Source organism: Eufriesea mexicana, unplaced genomic scaffold (assembly GCF_001483705.2).
Source record: "Eufriesea mexicana isolate 0111107269 unplaced genomic scaffold, ASM148370v2 scaffold4599, whole genome shotgun sequence".
Classification (NCBI taxonomy): Eukaryota; Metazoa; Arthropoda; class Insecta; order Hymenoptera; family Apidae; genus Eufriesea; species Eufriesea mexicana.
In genome coordinates this window covers 252,363-269,969 of record NW_016912603.1, presented here as the reverse complement: position 1 = coordinate 269,969, position 17,607 = coordinate 252,363, and the positions used below count along the sequence as shown (strand labels likewise).

Genomic DNA, 17,607 nt, shown 5'->3' with positions numbered 1-17,607 from the left:
AAGTGACAAACATTTTTGTATTTAAGAAGACGCATGGCTACAATAAGGACGCGATATTAACCTTAATTTTGTGATACCTGCTTGAAATCGTGGAAACGAATGGCATGGCTAAAATAGTTGAATCATTAGAAAAATTAAGTGTTGAACATGATACGCGTGAACATGATAACAATCGAGTCGTCAAAAGAAAAAGGGAGTTAACATCATCGATAGAAGAAGCAGTATCTGTTGACCATAATTATATTCTTGCTGTCTGTGGAACACAAAGGCAAATCTTGTTTTTCCTTATGGAGCATTTTACGCCAAATCTATTTTAAAAAAAGTATGGTACTCCTTAATTACTACTATTTTAAAATTTCTCGAATGTTTACTCAAATTACATTCACAAATATTTATTATATAGTGCTATGTAATTTTCCCTCCATTTTATTTAAATGTGTTTTTTATTATGTACACAAAATTGATTCTTTTAAGCTTTGACTTATTACATGTAGTGTTTTTTTAAGGGTTTTATCTAGAAAATTAGCATTGTAATAAATGAAATATATTTAATTATTTAGTTATTTTAGTAACATAATTTGTTAATTTATGATGTATTTCGTTATTTATAAAATCACAGATATTGCTTTTATAGTAACAAAAATATATTTAAAACTCATTTTAATATTAGATTTAGATTTGGCGTAAATTGTCTCATAATTATAATACTTAAAAAACATCTTCAAAATATCTTATAAATTAATCTTTCATGTACAGTGACCCAGAATTTAGAATTGGTACTGCTTTATCTGATCATACTTGTGTAATATATTCTGTTGGGGAGAGTTTAAATCAGATCTTTACATTAACTCACAATCAAGCACCTATTGTTGGTATTAGATTCAGTCCTACTTCTAGAAATATTTTATATACAGCTACAAACAATGGACAAATTACAGCATGTGACTTGCGAGCTAAAGGCAAAGTTATTGCAAAGTTTACAGGCACGTATTAACAAATATATCAGAAGAAATCAATTTAAGTTTATATTTGTTATAATTTAAATAAATATAATATCTAATATATGTATTTCTTCTTTTTATTTTTAGATATTACCGATGATGGTAAAACAAAACCTCTTTGTAGTTTTGATGTTAGTTGTAATGAAAAGCTTATAGCAGGTGGTTCTGAGCATATTGGGGGAGATGCATTTATTTTATTTTGGGATGCTCGACATACTAATTCAAAATTGGATGATAAAAATAATCTCCTTGGTGGGTACTGGCAATCTCATGTGGAAGATGTAACCTCTTTGGCATTTCATTCTAATAAGCAAGATGTCTTAGCATCTGGTAGTACAGATGGGCTGATTAATGTCTTTGATCTCTCACAGCCAACAGAAGATTCTGCATTAACTTATTCCTTAAATACTGAATCATCTGTGGTGAGTTAATATTTTTGGTGAAATCTAAAATGTATTCATACTATAAACTAGATTAAACATTTTTTAAACAAAAGGATAGGATAGGCTGGTTAAATGATAATAATCTTTGGTGTACAACACATAATTCACTACAACTTTGGGACTATGATGGAGCAACCCCATATGCTAAATTTGGACGCAATAATTTAGCAGTTTCACAAGTTAGTACAATAATTTATAGTGTCATTGATATTTAGGCAAAAGTTTATACAATATTTATGTATAACCTATTTTATAAATTTCACATGATTTATATTATCTTTTTTAGAATGATGATCCAGATGATTGTTATATAGTCAGATTTCATGCTTCAAATGCACTTGGACAACCATTCCTTTTAGCAGGTTGCAGTTGTGTTAAAGGGTAAATTACAATATAAATAAAAAATTTAATAAAAAAAAAATAATATAACATCACAATTAATTATATCTTTAATAGCATTAATTGCATACTTAAAACGAATAATTAGTTTTACATATTTATATATTTTTCATGTTTATTTTAATCATTTTAGGGAAAGTTTGAGATGTTTAAATGTCATAAATGATCGATTAGAAACATGTTATAACATGGTAGGAAATAAACAAATAGTACGTGATAGCTGGCTACATGAAAAGGTATAGTTTTAATATAAAATACAAATTTTTTTCATTTTAATATAATGAGTATTTTAATACTATTTTCAGAGTGGTTCTTTAATAACAGTAGGTGAAGGTGGACTTATAAATATTTGGAGGCAAACTGAAACCATGTCTATTGAACAAAATTTAAGTCATAAATTAGTGGCGAAAATTGGCACTAGTAAAGCACATGATCGTCAGCACAGGACCAAGCCATATTAAATTAAAAGTGATAGGATAAAGATTTGTAAATGCAAAAAGAGTTTTTGTAAGTAAATATAATAAACAGAAGAGAAATATTACGTAACATTAACATAATCGTACATTTCCCTTACGTTTTTCTTTATTACAATAACAGTTTTATGTACATTTATAATAAATAGATAGTATTTCTTTATGCGGTTAATGATTTAACGGCGATTTATGTATCAATCGAAAAATGTAGCATATGTATATATAAACGTTAAGGAATGTAAATCACATATCAGTGTATATATCTGTATAGAATTGAAACAGGAAGAAAAATATCGTAAATATTTGTTTACTCTTGCCAAGTAACAGATTAATTTCTACGGATCGCCTTCCGGAAAAATGATTTTATTTCGCAATATAAGGAGATATTAAAATAGGAGCTTATGACGTGCATTTGTTATAAAATAGACGCATTTAGCGTATTGTGAATAAATGGTAATCTTGATAAAGTAATCAAGCAAATAACACAATAACAATTATTATTAGCATATAACCGATGTAACGGCCTTTAGTTTAAAATTGGTAAACTCTAAGAGAATTAATGCTGATATATCAAGTGAACGCGTTTTAAAACAAATACGCGTCTACCTATTAGATATAATTTTACATTAACGTTTCCAAAGACGATCGCAGTAGCGAGTATCACAATGATAACAGTAGATATAGTTTTAGAGTAAAATAGTAGGTACAGAGTAAACGTACAAAAATACTTCCCATGAGCGTCAGGGACGTAAAGATTCACTAAAACGTGGAAAACCGCGTTGCTAATAATTCTTTATATCCTTTCTTAAACTTATGCTGTCCAATGACATCAAATATCTTAGATGCCACAAGACGCATGTAGGCCGCCGCACTACTCCTTAGTTGTTATTCCAATTTGATTCTCCGCGTTACCCTGAAGATGGTGTGCGACTTCATTGCACGAGAATAATATTTAATAACAATACATATTAATTGTATTAAGCTGTATTTGACATAGTGCAACATTCTTATTGTATATAAAGAATACATTTCTAATATATGTAATTGTATTATCTGTATTATTTATAATATTTATCTGGAATGAGTTTTTGGAATTACGTTCCAATATTAAAATTTACTTTTTATGTTCTTATATGTTTCATGTTTTTCTTATGAGCATCGTGACATTAAGAATGTTTTAATTTGTATTAAATTTTCTTGAAATGAAGTCGAACACTCATCCATAAAGGCTACTAACAGGTTAATACAATATCATTTACGAGCTGATATATGCCCGACATTTTTTTTTCTTTTTTTTTTTTTTTTTTTTTTTTTTTTTTTTTTTTTTTTTTTTTAGCGATAGACTTGTAAGAACTCAATTATGTTTTTTTCTCACGCTTTACATCTTACGGAAATACTTTTAAGAACTATTGTCACCACGATTGATTGAGACAAGTTGATAATATTACTTATGTTTTCTTATGAAGATAAATTAGTCACAATTTTATCATCGTGCCTCGACGACGCTGTCTTTCTATTCGATCATATTGCACGCTACAGCATCTTTTGAGACAAATACGTGCACAATCTAAATACATATACGTATCAAAAGAAAAAATTCAGAATTTATAACGAAGATCTACATTTTAGAGCCACATTTTCGAGATTCCCTTTCATCTAACATCTTAGACGTGCAGTATGATCAATCTTTGTATAATACTTTCTCTGGAACACGTTTCATTTCCACGAAATACTCAAGAATTCTCTTCATGAAAAAAGTCTCATATAAATAAAATAGTTTAAACGATCAAAAATTATTAATGATCTTACATAATGCAATAAATAAAATAGCTTGTATGTCATTAAAAAAGGAAAAAAAGTTACAGATTAACGATAATGGCAGTGAATAATCTTGAAGAAAAATATCAAATATAAAACGTCGCTTGGATTACTATTGATCCAATTAAATTAAAAACGATTCATATTTATTATGGGAATGATGTCACGAAATTCGGAAAATTAACGATTTCGATTTGTGGCTTGGCACACATAATAGCAATGCATTATTATTAATAATAGATCTTACCCGTCGTTTTAGCACGTATTAAAATACTTTTAAAGTTATGGTATAAGAAAAGCTACCGCGGTCACTCACGCATTCGGACACAACATGCGTACACATCTACAAATACATACATATACGTGTCACAAAATGAAATTATTAGGTACGAGCGTACATTCATTAAATTTCATTCATATGCACGCATATACTTTCGCACATTATTCTCAACATACGTACACGTGATGTCATACATATGTCATGAAAAAGTATATCTATATACACATTCATGTATATGCAATCCTAATGTAATGTATTTTCTCTAACTTGCACTTCCAGCAAGTTGCAACAGATTTGCTTAAAAGATTCGTCTAAAATCATGTCTCTAAAATTGTCAGTCGGCTTAATAACGTAACGAGTAAGGATTTAACAAGATCGGCTGATCTGTCTCACTAAGCCGGCCACTTGAATATTTTTTCTCGCAAATATTTCTGAGCACTAACTGTTATCTTTTTATTTGTCCACATATTTTATAGTTATTTTTCTTTTATAGTAGATTCTGTGAGAATTTGCATAAAAATTATATTATTGCCCTCAGTAGCAGTTGAAAAGTAACTATCCTTTATTAATTTATTGAGAATAATATGTATATCCTTTTTTTATTGACAGTCACACTATTATTATGGACACCTTAAATGCATCACTTATGTACTATGTTGCATATTAATGTACAACACGAATAAAATTGACAAGGAAAGAGAAAAAGATAAAAGAGAAAGATACGAAAATATAAGAAAAAGTAAAGAGAAAGAATAAAAAGAAGGAGGAAGAAAGAAAAATAGAAAGTAATAGTAATCACGAAGAAGATGGAAATAATACAAAATTTTTACCGAGAAAATGTTGAAAGTCAAAATGATTTTACACGACTTCTAGGTTGAGCATCTTTTGATTGGCTTCGGGAAGGAGTTAATGTAGAAGTCGGGGTAGCTTCACCAGTTGTAGGGCGAGAAGATCGAGAATGTTTTCGACCAAAACGAAAGAGACGTCAGAAAAAGATTACCTCCTCTTCTAAAGGTTGTTGCTGTTCTGTTCGTTGATGCTGTTGCTGATGTGAATATTCTGGAGGTGATCGTGTAATTCGAAGTGAACGATTTGAGGAATGAGTTTGACTTGTACCAGCATGATTATTCCCTAATTCTGGCGAAGAATATGTAGATCCAGTTACAATTGCTGGGCTACTTCCTGTTCGTGAATGTCGATCCGGGCTGTTGTTACTCGTATTTCCACTTCTATTTTTATCATGTGAAAAATGCATTATTAGAATATGTCTAATACTAATTGGTAAACGTTTTATATTTTAAACAATTATATGATTTTTAATTAATATTTACACATACCTAGTATTATTGTTGCTTCCACTAGCGAGTTTTAAAGGCAATTGTTGTTTAACTGGAAGATTACTTTGCACTTTTTGCTGATTAGTTGCACTAATTAAATTTAACGGTATTCGTTTAGTATCTGGCTGTGATTTTCGTGTTTGCACAGTATCATTTCCTTGTGTCAAATGAGATAAATGAATAGTTGTAGAACTAGGTGCAGAGCCTGTAACTAATGTTACCCCTTGTCGTTCCAGAGCCTCAAGTCGTCGATATAATTGATCTCGTTGCTGTGTAACATCTCTTTGTTCTGCTGCTAGTTGTTCTCGTTGTCTCGCCAATTCAGCTCGTTCGTCTTCTAGTTGTTTTTGTTCTTGTTGAGACGCGACACGAAATGCTGCTTTCTCTCGACTTAACTGATCTTGTAAATTACGTAATTCTTCTAACTGACGATTTGGATTAGGTCTATTATTTGATTTACCCATACTTCCTTCTTTACATGCAGCTAATTGAGCCTGTAGACTATCGACTGTTGTCATTTGATTACTAATTATACAGACCAACCTATAAACATGGTGAGATAAACGAATCGCTGCCCACTGCTGATCTTTATTTATTTCTATATCTTGACTTCCTTTTTCCTCTGGACTTTCCTTCATAAATTCACTAACTTTTGGAAGAGAGATTACAGAATGAATTGCAAATTCTCGTAATGGATACTTTTCCTAAAGAAAAATGGCAGTTTTAGTCATGTAACTTTGGTTTTAGTTGTTAATTATATATTTACTTTATTGTGATCGAAACCCGCAAATGTTTCAGCTCTTCGAGGAACACAAAGAGCAGATGGAACATAGGCCTCACTATGTCGTTCTCCCGCAGAACTTAAACTTCTCGAAAGAGTAGCACCACCCGCACTAAACGATAATGAACTAGCAAGTTTTGTTGCTTCTTGAATAGCCGCAACTACCTACAAATAAAAATTATCATTTCAGCACTAATTTATATAGCTTATGTAACTCTACCAGTATTTTGTATTCAGTTAAAAATAAAACCAAAATATATATAGCTTAAATATAGAAATTGTATAAGAAATAAAATGTAAGAGAAAGACTATAATTACCTACTACTTTTACATCTTAAAATATTTTATATATTTGTCGATACAACTCTAACATTATGTTGGATTTATTGCAAATAATTTCCATTGTAAAATACTCTAATTTCCATAAATATAATTTTAATTTACTAAATATAACTTATTTTAAAAGAGAACATAAAAATTATTTATTTATTGTTGTCCTAAGACAATATTACTAAAAGAGAAAGGTTAATATCATGTCATTTCATTTCTGGCAAAATATATATAGAAACTTTGGATTGGACATTCTCTTTACTTATAATTTAATTTAAAAATATATAGTAATACAAAATAGTGTAACCTCTTGTCGTAATTGTGTGGTATCTGTTCTTTCATTGTGGACTAATCTAGTATAATCTAGAATTTCTTTATCAACTTTTTCTATTCTTTCATTATCACTACTTTCATTTCCACTCCAAATGTTTGCAGCTTGTAGAAGTTGCATTTGTAAATTGATTTTTTCTTCTAATAATAATGCCTGTTCTGCGTCCTTCTTATGCAGTTCATCTAATTGCAATAATACAAAATTATTATTCTTAATTCAAGTTTTGTTAGTAAAATATATCTATAATAATAAAATATCACACATACCAACTATCTTCAGAACATGTGATTCCTTAGTTTTAACTAAACGTTGTCTTTCTTCAACAGAAAGTAACGATATAGAAGAGGAACGTGTATCTCTTAATTCATTATTATTATTGTTTTCAGTTAATATATCAGTTTCATTCTCAGGTTCTTGTGGACAGGCTTCAACTGCTGATCTAATTGCTTGTATCCATAATTGTTTGTCTTTGGGTTTTTGAATTTTTAACTCGAACATTTCAGGTTCAGCTGGATTGCTACTTATTAAATAGATTCCTCTAGATTCTTGACCTGCTTTTTCACGAACTAATAATTTTTGAAGTGATACTATACCAGCCTTATTGTCAGGCACAAAAAATGCATACTTCTGATCTCTTTCAGCCAAGAAAAATAATATGTCAGAAAGAACAACCACTACAATGGCAGTCATTTTTCCACGACCTTGCATTAAATATGCAGTACCTTCGAATTTTAAAATTCTATTAGATGCCATGATACCTGACTTTTTGAACTTGATACCACGATATGTTGCAAAAGATTTTGCATCAATCCTAAACAATAATAATAAAAGACATGTTATTAATAGTAACAAAAAAAATTATAAATATATTTTACAAAATATATCATTTTCTTACTTATTATATATTTCTAATTTTCTGTCTTCTCTTTCCTTATCAGCTACACACGCATCAACATCGGCTAAAATTTCTTTAACGAGAATCAAGGCTTTGCGTAAATCTTCACCTTCTTCTTGAGCAATACCTGTTTTTATGAGTGGTTCAACTAACAACGGGTATTTTGTTAAACGTTGCGTAACAAACAAAATACACTCTGGAATTCCTTTCTTCTTCAACAAAGGATGTGACTACACAAACATTAATCACGTGTACCTCTATGTTATTGTATTAAAAAAATGTACAATAAACAAAAAAATAAATTCTATTATAGCTACCTGACATTGACGCACGAACCGTGCAAATCGAGGATCATGACGCAAATAATACTTGTAAGCTTCAACAGCATCCCTATGACGGCTACAAAACTCTCCATAGGCACTCTTCATACGTTGTGCATTCTCTCCAGAGAATTGATCCACTAGTATATCAGCAATTGTAGGAACAACAGGATTTGTATTTTGTCTCTTACGTAATTTTTGTAAAAACCGTAAATGGATATCAATAAGATCACGGAGCCTAGGAAACATGCGTTCCAGATCTGGTTGACCCAAACGAAAATGCCGTCGAAGACCTTCCGCGAAAATTCTTTCCATAGCGAGAAGTACTAAACAGTGATGTTTTTCCGTAAGTACAAATTCATAAATATGTTCTTGTCTTTTTACTTTTCGTTCACAATTATCAGCTAGTCGTAATGCAACATTATGTCCAATAGCAGCGCTCCAGGAGTCAGGTTCTTCCTTAGGTAGGCCTAATTCAGGATCCAGACCTTCAAGATCACCTACTGTGAATTGATAAGTATCATCTCCAAGGTCGAATCCTTCCAATCCACTAGAATATAATATTAAACAAAAAACTTTTATAAATTAATTATTTTACGAAAAAATAAATTCAATAAAAAATTTAACAATAAAAGTTTTACAAACCTGGATATATCACGATGCTGCCCATCTCCATCTTTTTCCTCATTTATTGTTTGGCTGGAAGGAAAATATAATTCCACAGTTTAAAATATTTTTTTTCACAATAAATAAATATTGTTCATTGTAATTTGTAATTAAAATTAGTTTAATGTTGCATTTTTAATGTACATTTTAATGTTATAATATGTTGCTTATTCATAGATATGACAAATTATACATATGTAACTATATTCTTACTGTCATTTTGATATTACCTTTTATGTAAATGTGATCTGCAATGCAATACCTATATTGCCTATTTTTTTATAAATATATTTCTGTATATTTCAATTATGTGTCTCCTATATGAGTTAATCAAGACTATTTAAGAAAAAAAATAATCTTGAAAATTCCATTTTCTAGAATCGATTTAATGACATATCTAATATAATTTATAATTTTGAATTATAAATTACAAATAATGGTAAATTAAATAGGGAGCTACCAGAAAATGAGTAGTTATTTGTATTTAGGCCGGGTAAGACACTAGATTTACACCCTAAGTATTTATTATATTCATTTCATTTACTTCATTTGTTAATAAAATATATGAAAAAATTTGGTAGTTGTCTAAATCACAATTTTCTCAACCCGACCCAAAGTATTTATTATTAATAAGTTTCCATAAAATGATATTTTACATGAATGAACACTGTTGAATGTAGATTCAAGATACACTTAATAACATGGAAAACACTATAAACAAAGCTACAAGTTCATACTATGAAGAGAAAGTCAAAATAGAAGGTAACAAAGAAATTTATATCAATTGGAAATGTGAGTATTAAATATTCATTCCTGATAATGTTTGATAAAGGAAACTGTTTAATCGTTTAGTAATTGTAAGTTTATATTATAATGATTGGATGAAGTTACAACGAGGTGTACACACAAAATATGTCATTGAATGATCATAAATAATAGAAGCAAGCATATTAGAAGCATAGGCAGGGGCTAGGTGATGTCTCTGTCAATACAACACAAAGCGGCAATTCAATTGCCTTTTGAACAATGTGTGCAAGAAAAGAATCGAGGAACGATAGTCGCGGGTTATCCTACTGCTGTGTAGGATTAATACACGAACAGAACGAACGCTTCGACAGAATAGGAGGAACACATCAGACATCTGAGACTTACTTGACTCCGAGCTTAGTAGCAACTCGCCGCCAAGGGCTGTAGCTTGTCACGGCTTTCTTGCTGTTAATTTCCCTTTAATCGTCGAACAATCGATCGGTTTGTCGTTGCACGAGAGGGAATGCACGGGGGAAGGAAAAAGCACACACTGCATTAGGGCAACCTCATTTTGCCTTTTGTTTCCCTTCCTTCTTCAGTATTCTTACTCTATTACGTTTTTCAGTTTTTATATATTTAATAATTTCTTATATTTTCTTATATGTAAGAAATTATAATTTTATATTTTCTTATATGTAAACATTATTTTTCCAGAAACATATTTTATCATAACATAAAATATATTGTGCAGTGTTAAAAAATATGTATATACCTCCTTTTAATTGTGCGATTTTATCAAATTACTATTCACTTACTAATAATAATTATTATTTCTCATAAATACTATAACTATTATTTGTATTGAGTTTCTAAAAACAATATTCAAACAATTGCAGAATTTTGGGCATAGAATCTTATATGTTAATTAATATGTATATGCAAATGTTTTTATTAGCTATTGTTAGAGACGCGAGGATAAACACGCTGAAGCTTGCCATACTATTGGCTAAACTGCAAAATTAATTAGAAATAATAAGCTCTTGAGCCAGCCAAAGCTTCTGAATAATAAGCAGATACAATACCTTTTCTAGCTATTTATTTTTCATTCAAAATATAGAAATTCAATAAGAGATTCCAGAATAAAATATGAAGTATAATAGATTATTTGAATTTATAAATGTAAGTAAATATTGATATATTAACATTTTTCCAACAGTAAATCATATTGAACTGTCAATTAATCATGATTAGTCAAATTTAGGTACTTGTATCAGGTGATACACTTTTATAGACATCTAATGAACAAAGAAAAGTAAAAAAATTGAAATTCCTTGCCGAGCGTAAATATTATGTGTACACATTTTTCTAACTTATGTAGTACTCTTGTTATGAATAAGAGGAGTTGAACGAACTCCGATTTTAGGCCTAGCCATGCCAATTACGTGCGAATCTTGAACCACAGATACGCAGATCCAATGCAAGAAATCAATAATTTTGGTAACAAAAGTTATTTACCTTCCACTTCCAGACGACATTGGTAGAGGTAATGATGCGGTAGATCCTCTCTTAATATTATAGCTACTAGAAGTTGTGGATATGCTTGAAGTAGTTTTGATGGCAGCTTTGCTAGAATGATGTTTTGATTTAATACATTCTAACACTAGTTGATCTTTACATCCTTGATTTTGATGTACAGATACTCCACAATCTGATAAATATAACAGAACATTCATAAATACATATAAGTATATACATATATTATTTCTTTATATATATAAAATAATATAACAGTTAATACTTACTGTCGCAATGTAGGAGTGGTTTATTTGTTGATTGTTTCATACAAGCATCACATAGTAAACTTCCCTGAGATCCTGCCATTATTGTCGTCCATAAATGCTGTTGCTGACTAGTCTTTTTACCACTTTTATCCTGTAATTCCATTGTAATTTCTAAACATAGATTTTATATATATCCATATACATATGTACATATATACACATACATATACATACATATAAATATATATGTATATTTATTAATTTATTTATTTATATATATACGAACTTTTTATACTATAATATAATTTAATCTCACTACCTTTTTCTTGCGGAAAAAAATAGAACCACGTTTTCTTCTAGTTTTTTCAGAATGATGATCATCATATGCAGCTCCACTAAAATTAAATTTATACATATTTATTAAAGTTATATATATCATAATTATTATATAAATATAAGTAATCAAAATAATTTATAATACAAATCAATTTAAAAATGATTAAGTAGTAAATATTTACAAGCACTACAATTGTGTATTTACACTAAGTGATAAGAATATAAATTAATTATAAATTATGACTAAATACATACATTAATGAACATTTCATGAAGAAATAAAATACATATAGGAAGATCTAAATAATATTATAATCTTATTACTGTTTGTGTATAATGTAAAAAGGTGATGGTAAAGCTTATACAAACCAATAATTATTTCCTTGCGTCTTGATAGTGAAATATATTATTTGTACATATGTGAAAAAACTAAAAATACTTACTCAGTGAGTAACTCATCAAGGGATATCTGTGTATTTGGAGTGCCTTCTCTATCTTCATGGAATTCATGGCTGTTTGGTATATGGAGATCTTCAGTTTCAGTCTCACTTCCACTACCCTTTTCGTTTCTTTCACGTCGGCTGTACCATGCAGGACGGTAGGAAATTGTCAAGTACAAACACAAAGTATGCGACTATTGTGTAAAAGATGCAAATCATTCTCGTGTGGTTTTCCACCGAGATATAAGTGCCACAAAGACGCAAAGTTAATCAGAATACACAGGAGATTATTTATATGGATATTCAACGTGAAATTCAATTTTTTGTACAACTTTAAAAATAAAATATGAAAAGAAATAACATTTTGACACTGATATAAATGTGATTTAGTCTTAAAAAATTGAATATTAATTAAATGTAGTAATAAATAGTGCAACCATGCTAAATACTTTCATCTACAAGATACAAGTTGATGCAAGCATTTTTAACTATACGCAAATTTCGGAATCTTTTGTAAATATATTAATAAACCATGCATTAATCTTTTTTACTATTAATGTAAAAATGATATAATTTAAAAATATATAATGCATATATACATATCTTATATTTCATATACATATAAGATATGTGTATTATTCTCTATATCACTTTATATGTGATTCTATAAAAAGATTGCAAGCTAGATCACAAAAATTAAAGTATTACTTATAAGTATGGTCAAAAATTGATGAAATTAATACAAGATTGGAAGTAAAATTAAAATTATTAATAAACCTAAGTGACTTTTTAAAATATACAATTTATAACTAAAATTTTAATATAAAAATTAATGTCATTATTTATTAAATAAGATAATACAGTAATTTCGAAATTCACATCAATATTGATCTAGTTCTGCAATCTGAAAATGTTTTTAATTAACTTACGCTGTAAGTGATGGTGTTGTCCTAGTTACAGTTTCTACTAAATGAGCATTAACTTGAGGTGTAACAATTGAAGGCGTTGAAATAGATTTCTGAAGAGGTAAACGAGAACCTGTAAGGCCAGGCATTAAACCACAACTGTCTGCTAATCTTTGACTACCTTTGAATCGTTTTGTGACTATTTTCTGATATTCACTCTGTTAAAGAAAAATTTATAGTGTCTTTTATTATAAACCAAATATTTAAAGAATAATGTATACATTCTTCAACTTACCTGTACAAGATCAGCTTCATTAAGAGAATGAGTACTTGCTTGTGATCTGCATGCTCGACTGCTAACACCTACAGGTCTGGTACAAGATTTTCCATGTAATTCTATGTCCATTTCACTGTCTAGACTACTTAAACTAATACTGCGTTGTCGCTGAAATTGTAATGAATAAATGTTATACATTATAGTAAAAGATGCAATCCAAAGTTTTAACAAAGTAAAATGAAAAAAGCAATGGAACATTTATGCTACAAATATATAATGAATAATGCATTTTTCAAACATGTAAATGTAATGTATTAGGCAATATTAACCATATTTTGTGCTTGTAGATGATTTTGCCCAGAATATCTGCGACGGCCACATCGAGTATCTTCCAAATCAGTCCAACTGCGTCTCCTATCAATACCTTGTGCATTCTGTGAATGAGGACCTACTGATGGAAAATGTGTGGGAGAGCTGTTGGTGGAACAGTTAGCAAGGACGTCAGGATCAGATCCTGTATCATTATTACTTGAGCGTGGTGCAATTTCAGGTAAAATTAAAGGACATAGGGAAGGGCATGATGAAGTTAACCGTTGAGGTACATCATTGTGGGATGTACGATGATTATATCCCCAGTTGTTCAGCGTTAAATCTCTCATACGCTGAATACAATCATGGATTTCATGCAGATGTTGCAAGTTGTCCTCTGCAAGGAGGTGAATGAATTGTTAGCCACAGAAGCATAACAAATTTTGTAATGTCAATGAAATGTAATGCATAGGGTTACACAAATTAAGAATCAAGGAAATTTACCCAAAACAGGATAGTTTTTAGCAAGACCAGGTGAATGAGGTGTGACACTGATAATTGGCACCAAAGGATTAGTCTGAGCTTGACTATTAGTGCCAAGTGTAAGCAGTGAGTGCTGCTGTTGTTGTTCATCAGTCCCTTCAGACATGGTAATAGCCGTTTTCTCTGTATTGTCTTTGGTGTAACTGGTCTCAGTAATTATATTCCCATGTAGATTTAAACTGCCAAGATCTCCATTAATAATAGGTATACGATCGCAATCAGAATGCGATGATCCCAAATAGTCAGTTATTACATCTTCTTCACTATCTTCCCCACTGTTTGGACACTCATCTATAATTATATTAAAAATATATATTTTCATTACTTATGGCGATATATTTTAAACAATAAAATTATTATCATTTACATACATTAAATCGTTAGTTTAAGTAATAAAAATATAAGTTGTTATAAAATAAATTACTTAAAAAATAAAAGGATTGTGAGATGATGACTCACGAAAAACGCGGTAATCGTGTGGAATAAGGAATTTAGCACTTCGTGAATTACATCGAGATTTGAGAAAACCGATAGCTAAATGTCCTCGCACCTATTGACTACGAAGGGAACAAATAGGACTCGCTCGTGGCAATTGTGTAGCAGCCTCCCGCTCTCATGTCAGTTATGTATAAAGTCATATTCAATGAAAATCAGGTCAGATTATGTAATATATATTTGTATTTTTAATTTTATGACTATGTGAACATAGATGCGAGAAAGGAAGCTTTTTATTTCCATAATTGAAAAATTTAAGAATATTAAAAATAGTAATTCTATCTTAATATATTAATATCGGTCACGGATAATCCAAGGTCATCTGTCAAATGTCACAATTCAAAAACAAGGATGTCTTATTAAATCGATCTAATATTAATTGGTGATGTACAAAAATAAAAGTCTCTTTAATCTTATCACTTTGGTTGATAAAACAAATTTCTTTGTTACATTTGATTAAACAATTATATGTTCAATGTTACCAAAAAAATCTTATAAATGCTAATCATATGAATTACCCGGTTTTTAACAACACTCCTGATGACAATCAACTAACATATTCTATTTTATCTACACGATGATTTGATAAACCGTTTATTGTCATCCTAGTACCGAAAATAAATAAAAGTGGTCAAATCGTACCAAATACTTTTCCGGGAAGCAGGGGGTAGACACACTGTTGCTTTTCCCCGTAGCTCCCAAGCGCGAATTGATCCGTTGGTCCGCGCGTGCCACCCCACCTCCATGCACCCCCGATCCTTAACCGACCTCCAACCTTCAATCTAATACCTTTACTACTATCCTTTTCAGTAACTTCATCTTTTGCTTCCGTATTCATAATTTATTCTTCGCGATCAGATATTGTTTCAAAAAATTATTTAATTCTAATCGAAATATTTTTAGATTTAGAGTCTACGTTTATAGTATTTTATAATAAACAAATTACATTACTACTCAACGGAAACAATGATAAATCAGTTATTTAAAACATTAAAATTATCACTTCTTTAATTCTAATTTTTACTTAAAAAAAAAAAAAAATCATAGAAATGTTACAAAATAACCTACACATATTGCTAGCTATAATTTATTTCAGATATTTTATATTATGGTGAGAATTACATTATTATAATTATAATGTCAGTTTATTTTATAATGATATAATGTATAGATATAAATTTACATATATTTTATATTTTTTAACAACTTTCGTTATTTTTAATATTTAGATGTACTGATAAAATCATTTCAGAAGACCAGTTTTTATGCTTATGAAAGCAATACATTTATATAAAAATTAAAAATGTATTTTAAATATAAATTGCACAAATATAATACAGGGCAATTTTCTTTAAATTATTATATTAGAAAATTGATTAGAATTAAAACATTAAATAAAAATAAACATTGAATGTAATAAAAATTGTATTTCAATTATTAGTTAAACATGAATAATCCAAGTAATAATCATTGAAAAAATTATTTACATGAAATATATTTATTCTATTTAAAGTTACAAATAAAATTAATGAACTAATAATTTTATATTTTATTAACAATAGGTTTAAAAAAATTATAAAATAAGCTAAATTACAATATATTTATACTATTATGTTAATTCTAATTAATGTAAATGATTTTATTTGTATATGAAATGACTAATATCAAAATGATACCAAACATTTTTTCTATATTTTTTGTAGATATAATATATTAACATGCGATCATAAAATATAAAAATGTATTTAAATTTAACATTTATACATGATATATATTTAAAATACATGAATCCTATATATTATTATAATTTTGTACTTTTTAACACTTGCTTAAGTGAGAATTAATTATTAAGTATGTTAGTTTTTTAATATAATGTTAATATTAGGATGTATAAAAATATATCTTTGAACTATGTAACTATATCTTGAAATATTTCAAATATAAAATAGGCTATATAATATAAAACTATGTTTACATGTTTTATATTAAAAAACAAGATTTTATTAAATAAAATATAGGCAGGATATTAACTCTAAAAAGTATTATGTTTCTTGTTTAACATTTTATTGTATACAGTAATGGTACCAATAAAAATATATAATATTGACAGATAAAGGAAAATTATTTATGCTTTGTGTTAGTAACTTACCAGAAGAAAAAGGAGCCAGTATTTCCTGCCGTTTCTCCATCTTTCTTATTTCCGACGATTAGATGAATATTTAATTTTTCCGAGAGCGGAAACTGAAACATTTGTAAATATTATAAATAGCATTACGTTAAATTTATTGTTTCAGAAACATTTCATAAAAATATATAAATTTAATAACTTTAAGATAGAAAATTCATTGAAAAAATTCACAAATGAAAAATATAGCACAGCTACGATACTTTAAATTCATTGTAATGTGGAAAACATAAGTTATGCATGCAATATTTCACACTCTGATAAGGGCGACGTACACACTGTTGCCAAAGGAAGCCGTATTGACAGGTGAACGTTCGACTTAATTATTTTGCTGATTAAAAGATATTACTTAACATCAAAAGAAATACATACCTCAAATGCAATAATCTTTATAAATCCATTAATATGATACGTAGTTTATTATATCTAACTTCATAGGGAAACAAAATGTTGTATCTACCACTCTGTATCATACAGTCAAGGCACGTCGACCATTTTGTACTAGTCCGAACTAT

General features: G+C 29.0%; 2 protein-coding genes across 3 annotated transcripts; one reads left to right on the top strand and one right to left on the bottom strand.

The window, feature by feature from the left end:
- The first annotated feature begins 31 nt into the window (after positions 1 to 31).
- On the top strand, positions 32 to 2,304 carry LOC108551577 (WD repeat-containing protein 89). Its single transcript, XM_017905796.1, has 7 exons — positions 32 to 268; positions 757 to 983; positions 1,089 to 1,423; positions 1,498 to 1,623; positions 1,731 to 1,825; positions 1,977 to 2,079; positions 2,149 to 2,304. Exons 1-7 carry the CDS (start codon positions 105 to 107, stop codon positions 2,302 to 2,304), a joined length of 1,206 nt encoding a protein of 401 aa, XP_017761285.1. The 5' UTR covers positions 32 to 104.
- Positions 2,305 to 5,185: 2,881 nt separating this feature from the next.
- cyst (rho guanine nucleotide exchange factor 18 cysts) lies at positions 5,186 to 17,579 on the bottom strand. 2 transcript variants are annotated; one of them, XM_017905781.1, is made up of 18 exons: positions 17,465 to 17,579; positions 17,057 to 17,148; positions 14,374 to 14,703; positions 13,890 to 14,266; positions 13,579 to 13,728; positions 13,308 to 13,501; positions 12,382 to 12,519; positions 11,922 to 11,997; positions 11,624 to 11,753; positions 11,337 to 11,529; positions 9,054 to 9,107; positions 8,406 to 8,958; positions 8,089 to 8,318; positions 7,460 to 8,004; positions 7,170 to 7,375; positions 6,518 to 6,697; positions 5,752 to 6,455; positions 5,186 to 5,643 (listed from the first exon to the last, which is right to left on the bottom strand). In XM_017905781.1, the coding sequence occupies exons 2-18, from the start codon at positions 17,094 to 17,096 to the stop codon at positions 5,400 to 5,402; spliced, it is 4,344 nt and encodes a 1,447-aa protein (XP_017761270.1). In that variant the 5' UTR covers positions 17,097 to 17,148; positions 17,465 to 17,579; the 3' UTR covers positions 5,186 to 5,399. The 2 variants fall into 2 exon arrangements, with proteins under 2 accessions (XP_017761270.1, XP_017761271.1); XM_017905782.1 differs by lacking the exon at positions 12,382 to 12,519.
- Between the last annotated feature and the right edge of the window lie 28 nt (positions 17,580 to 17,607).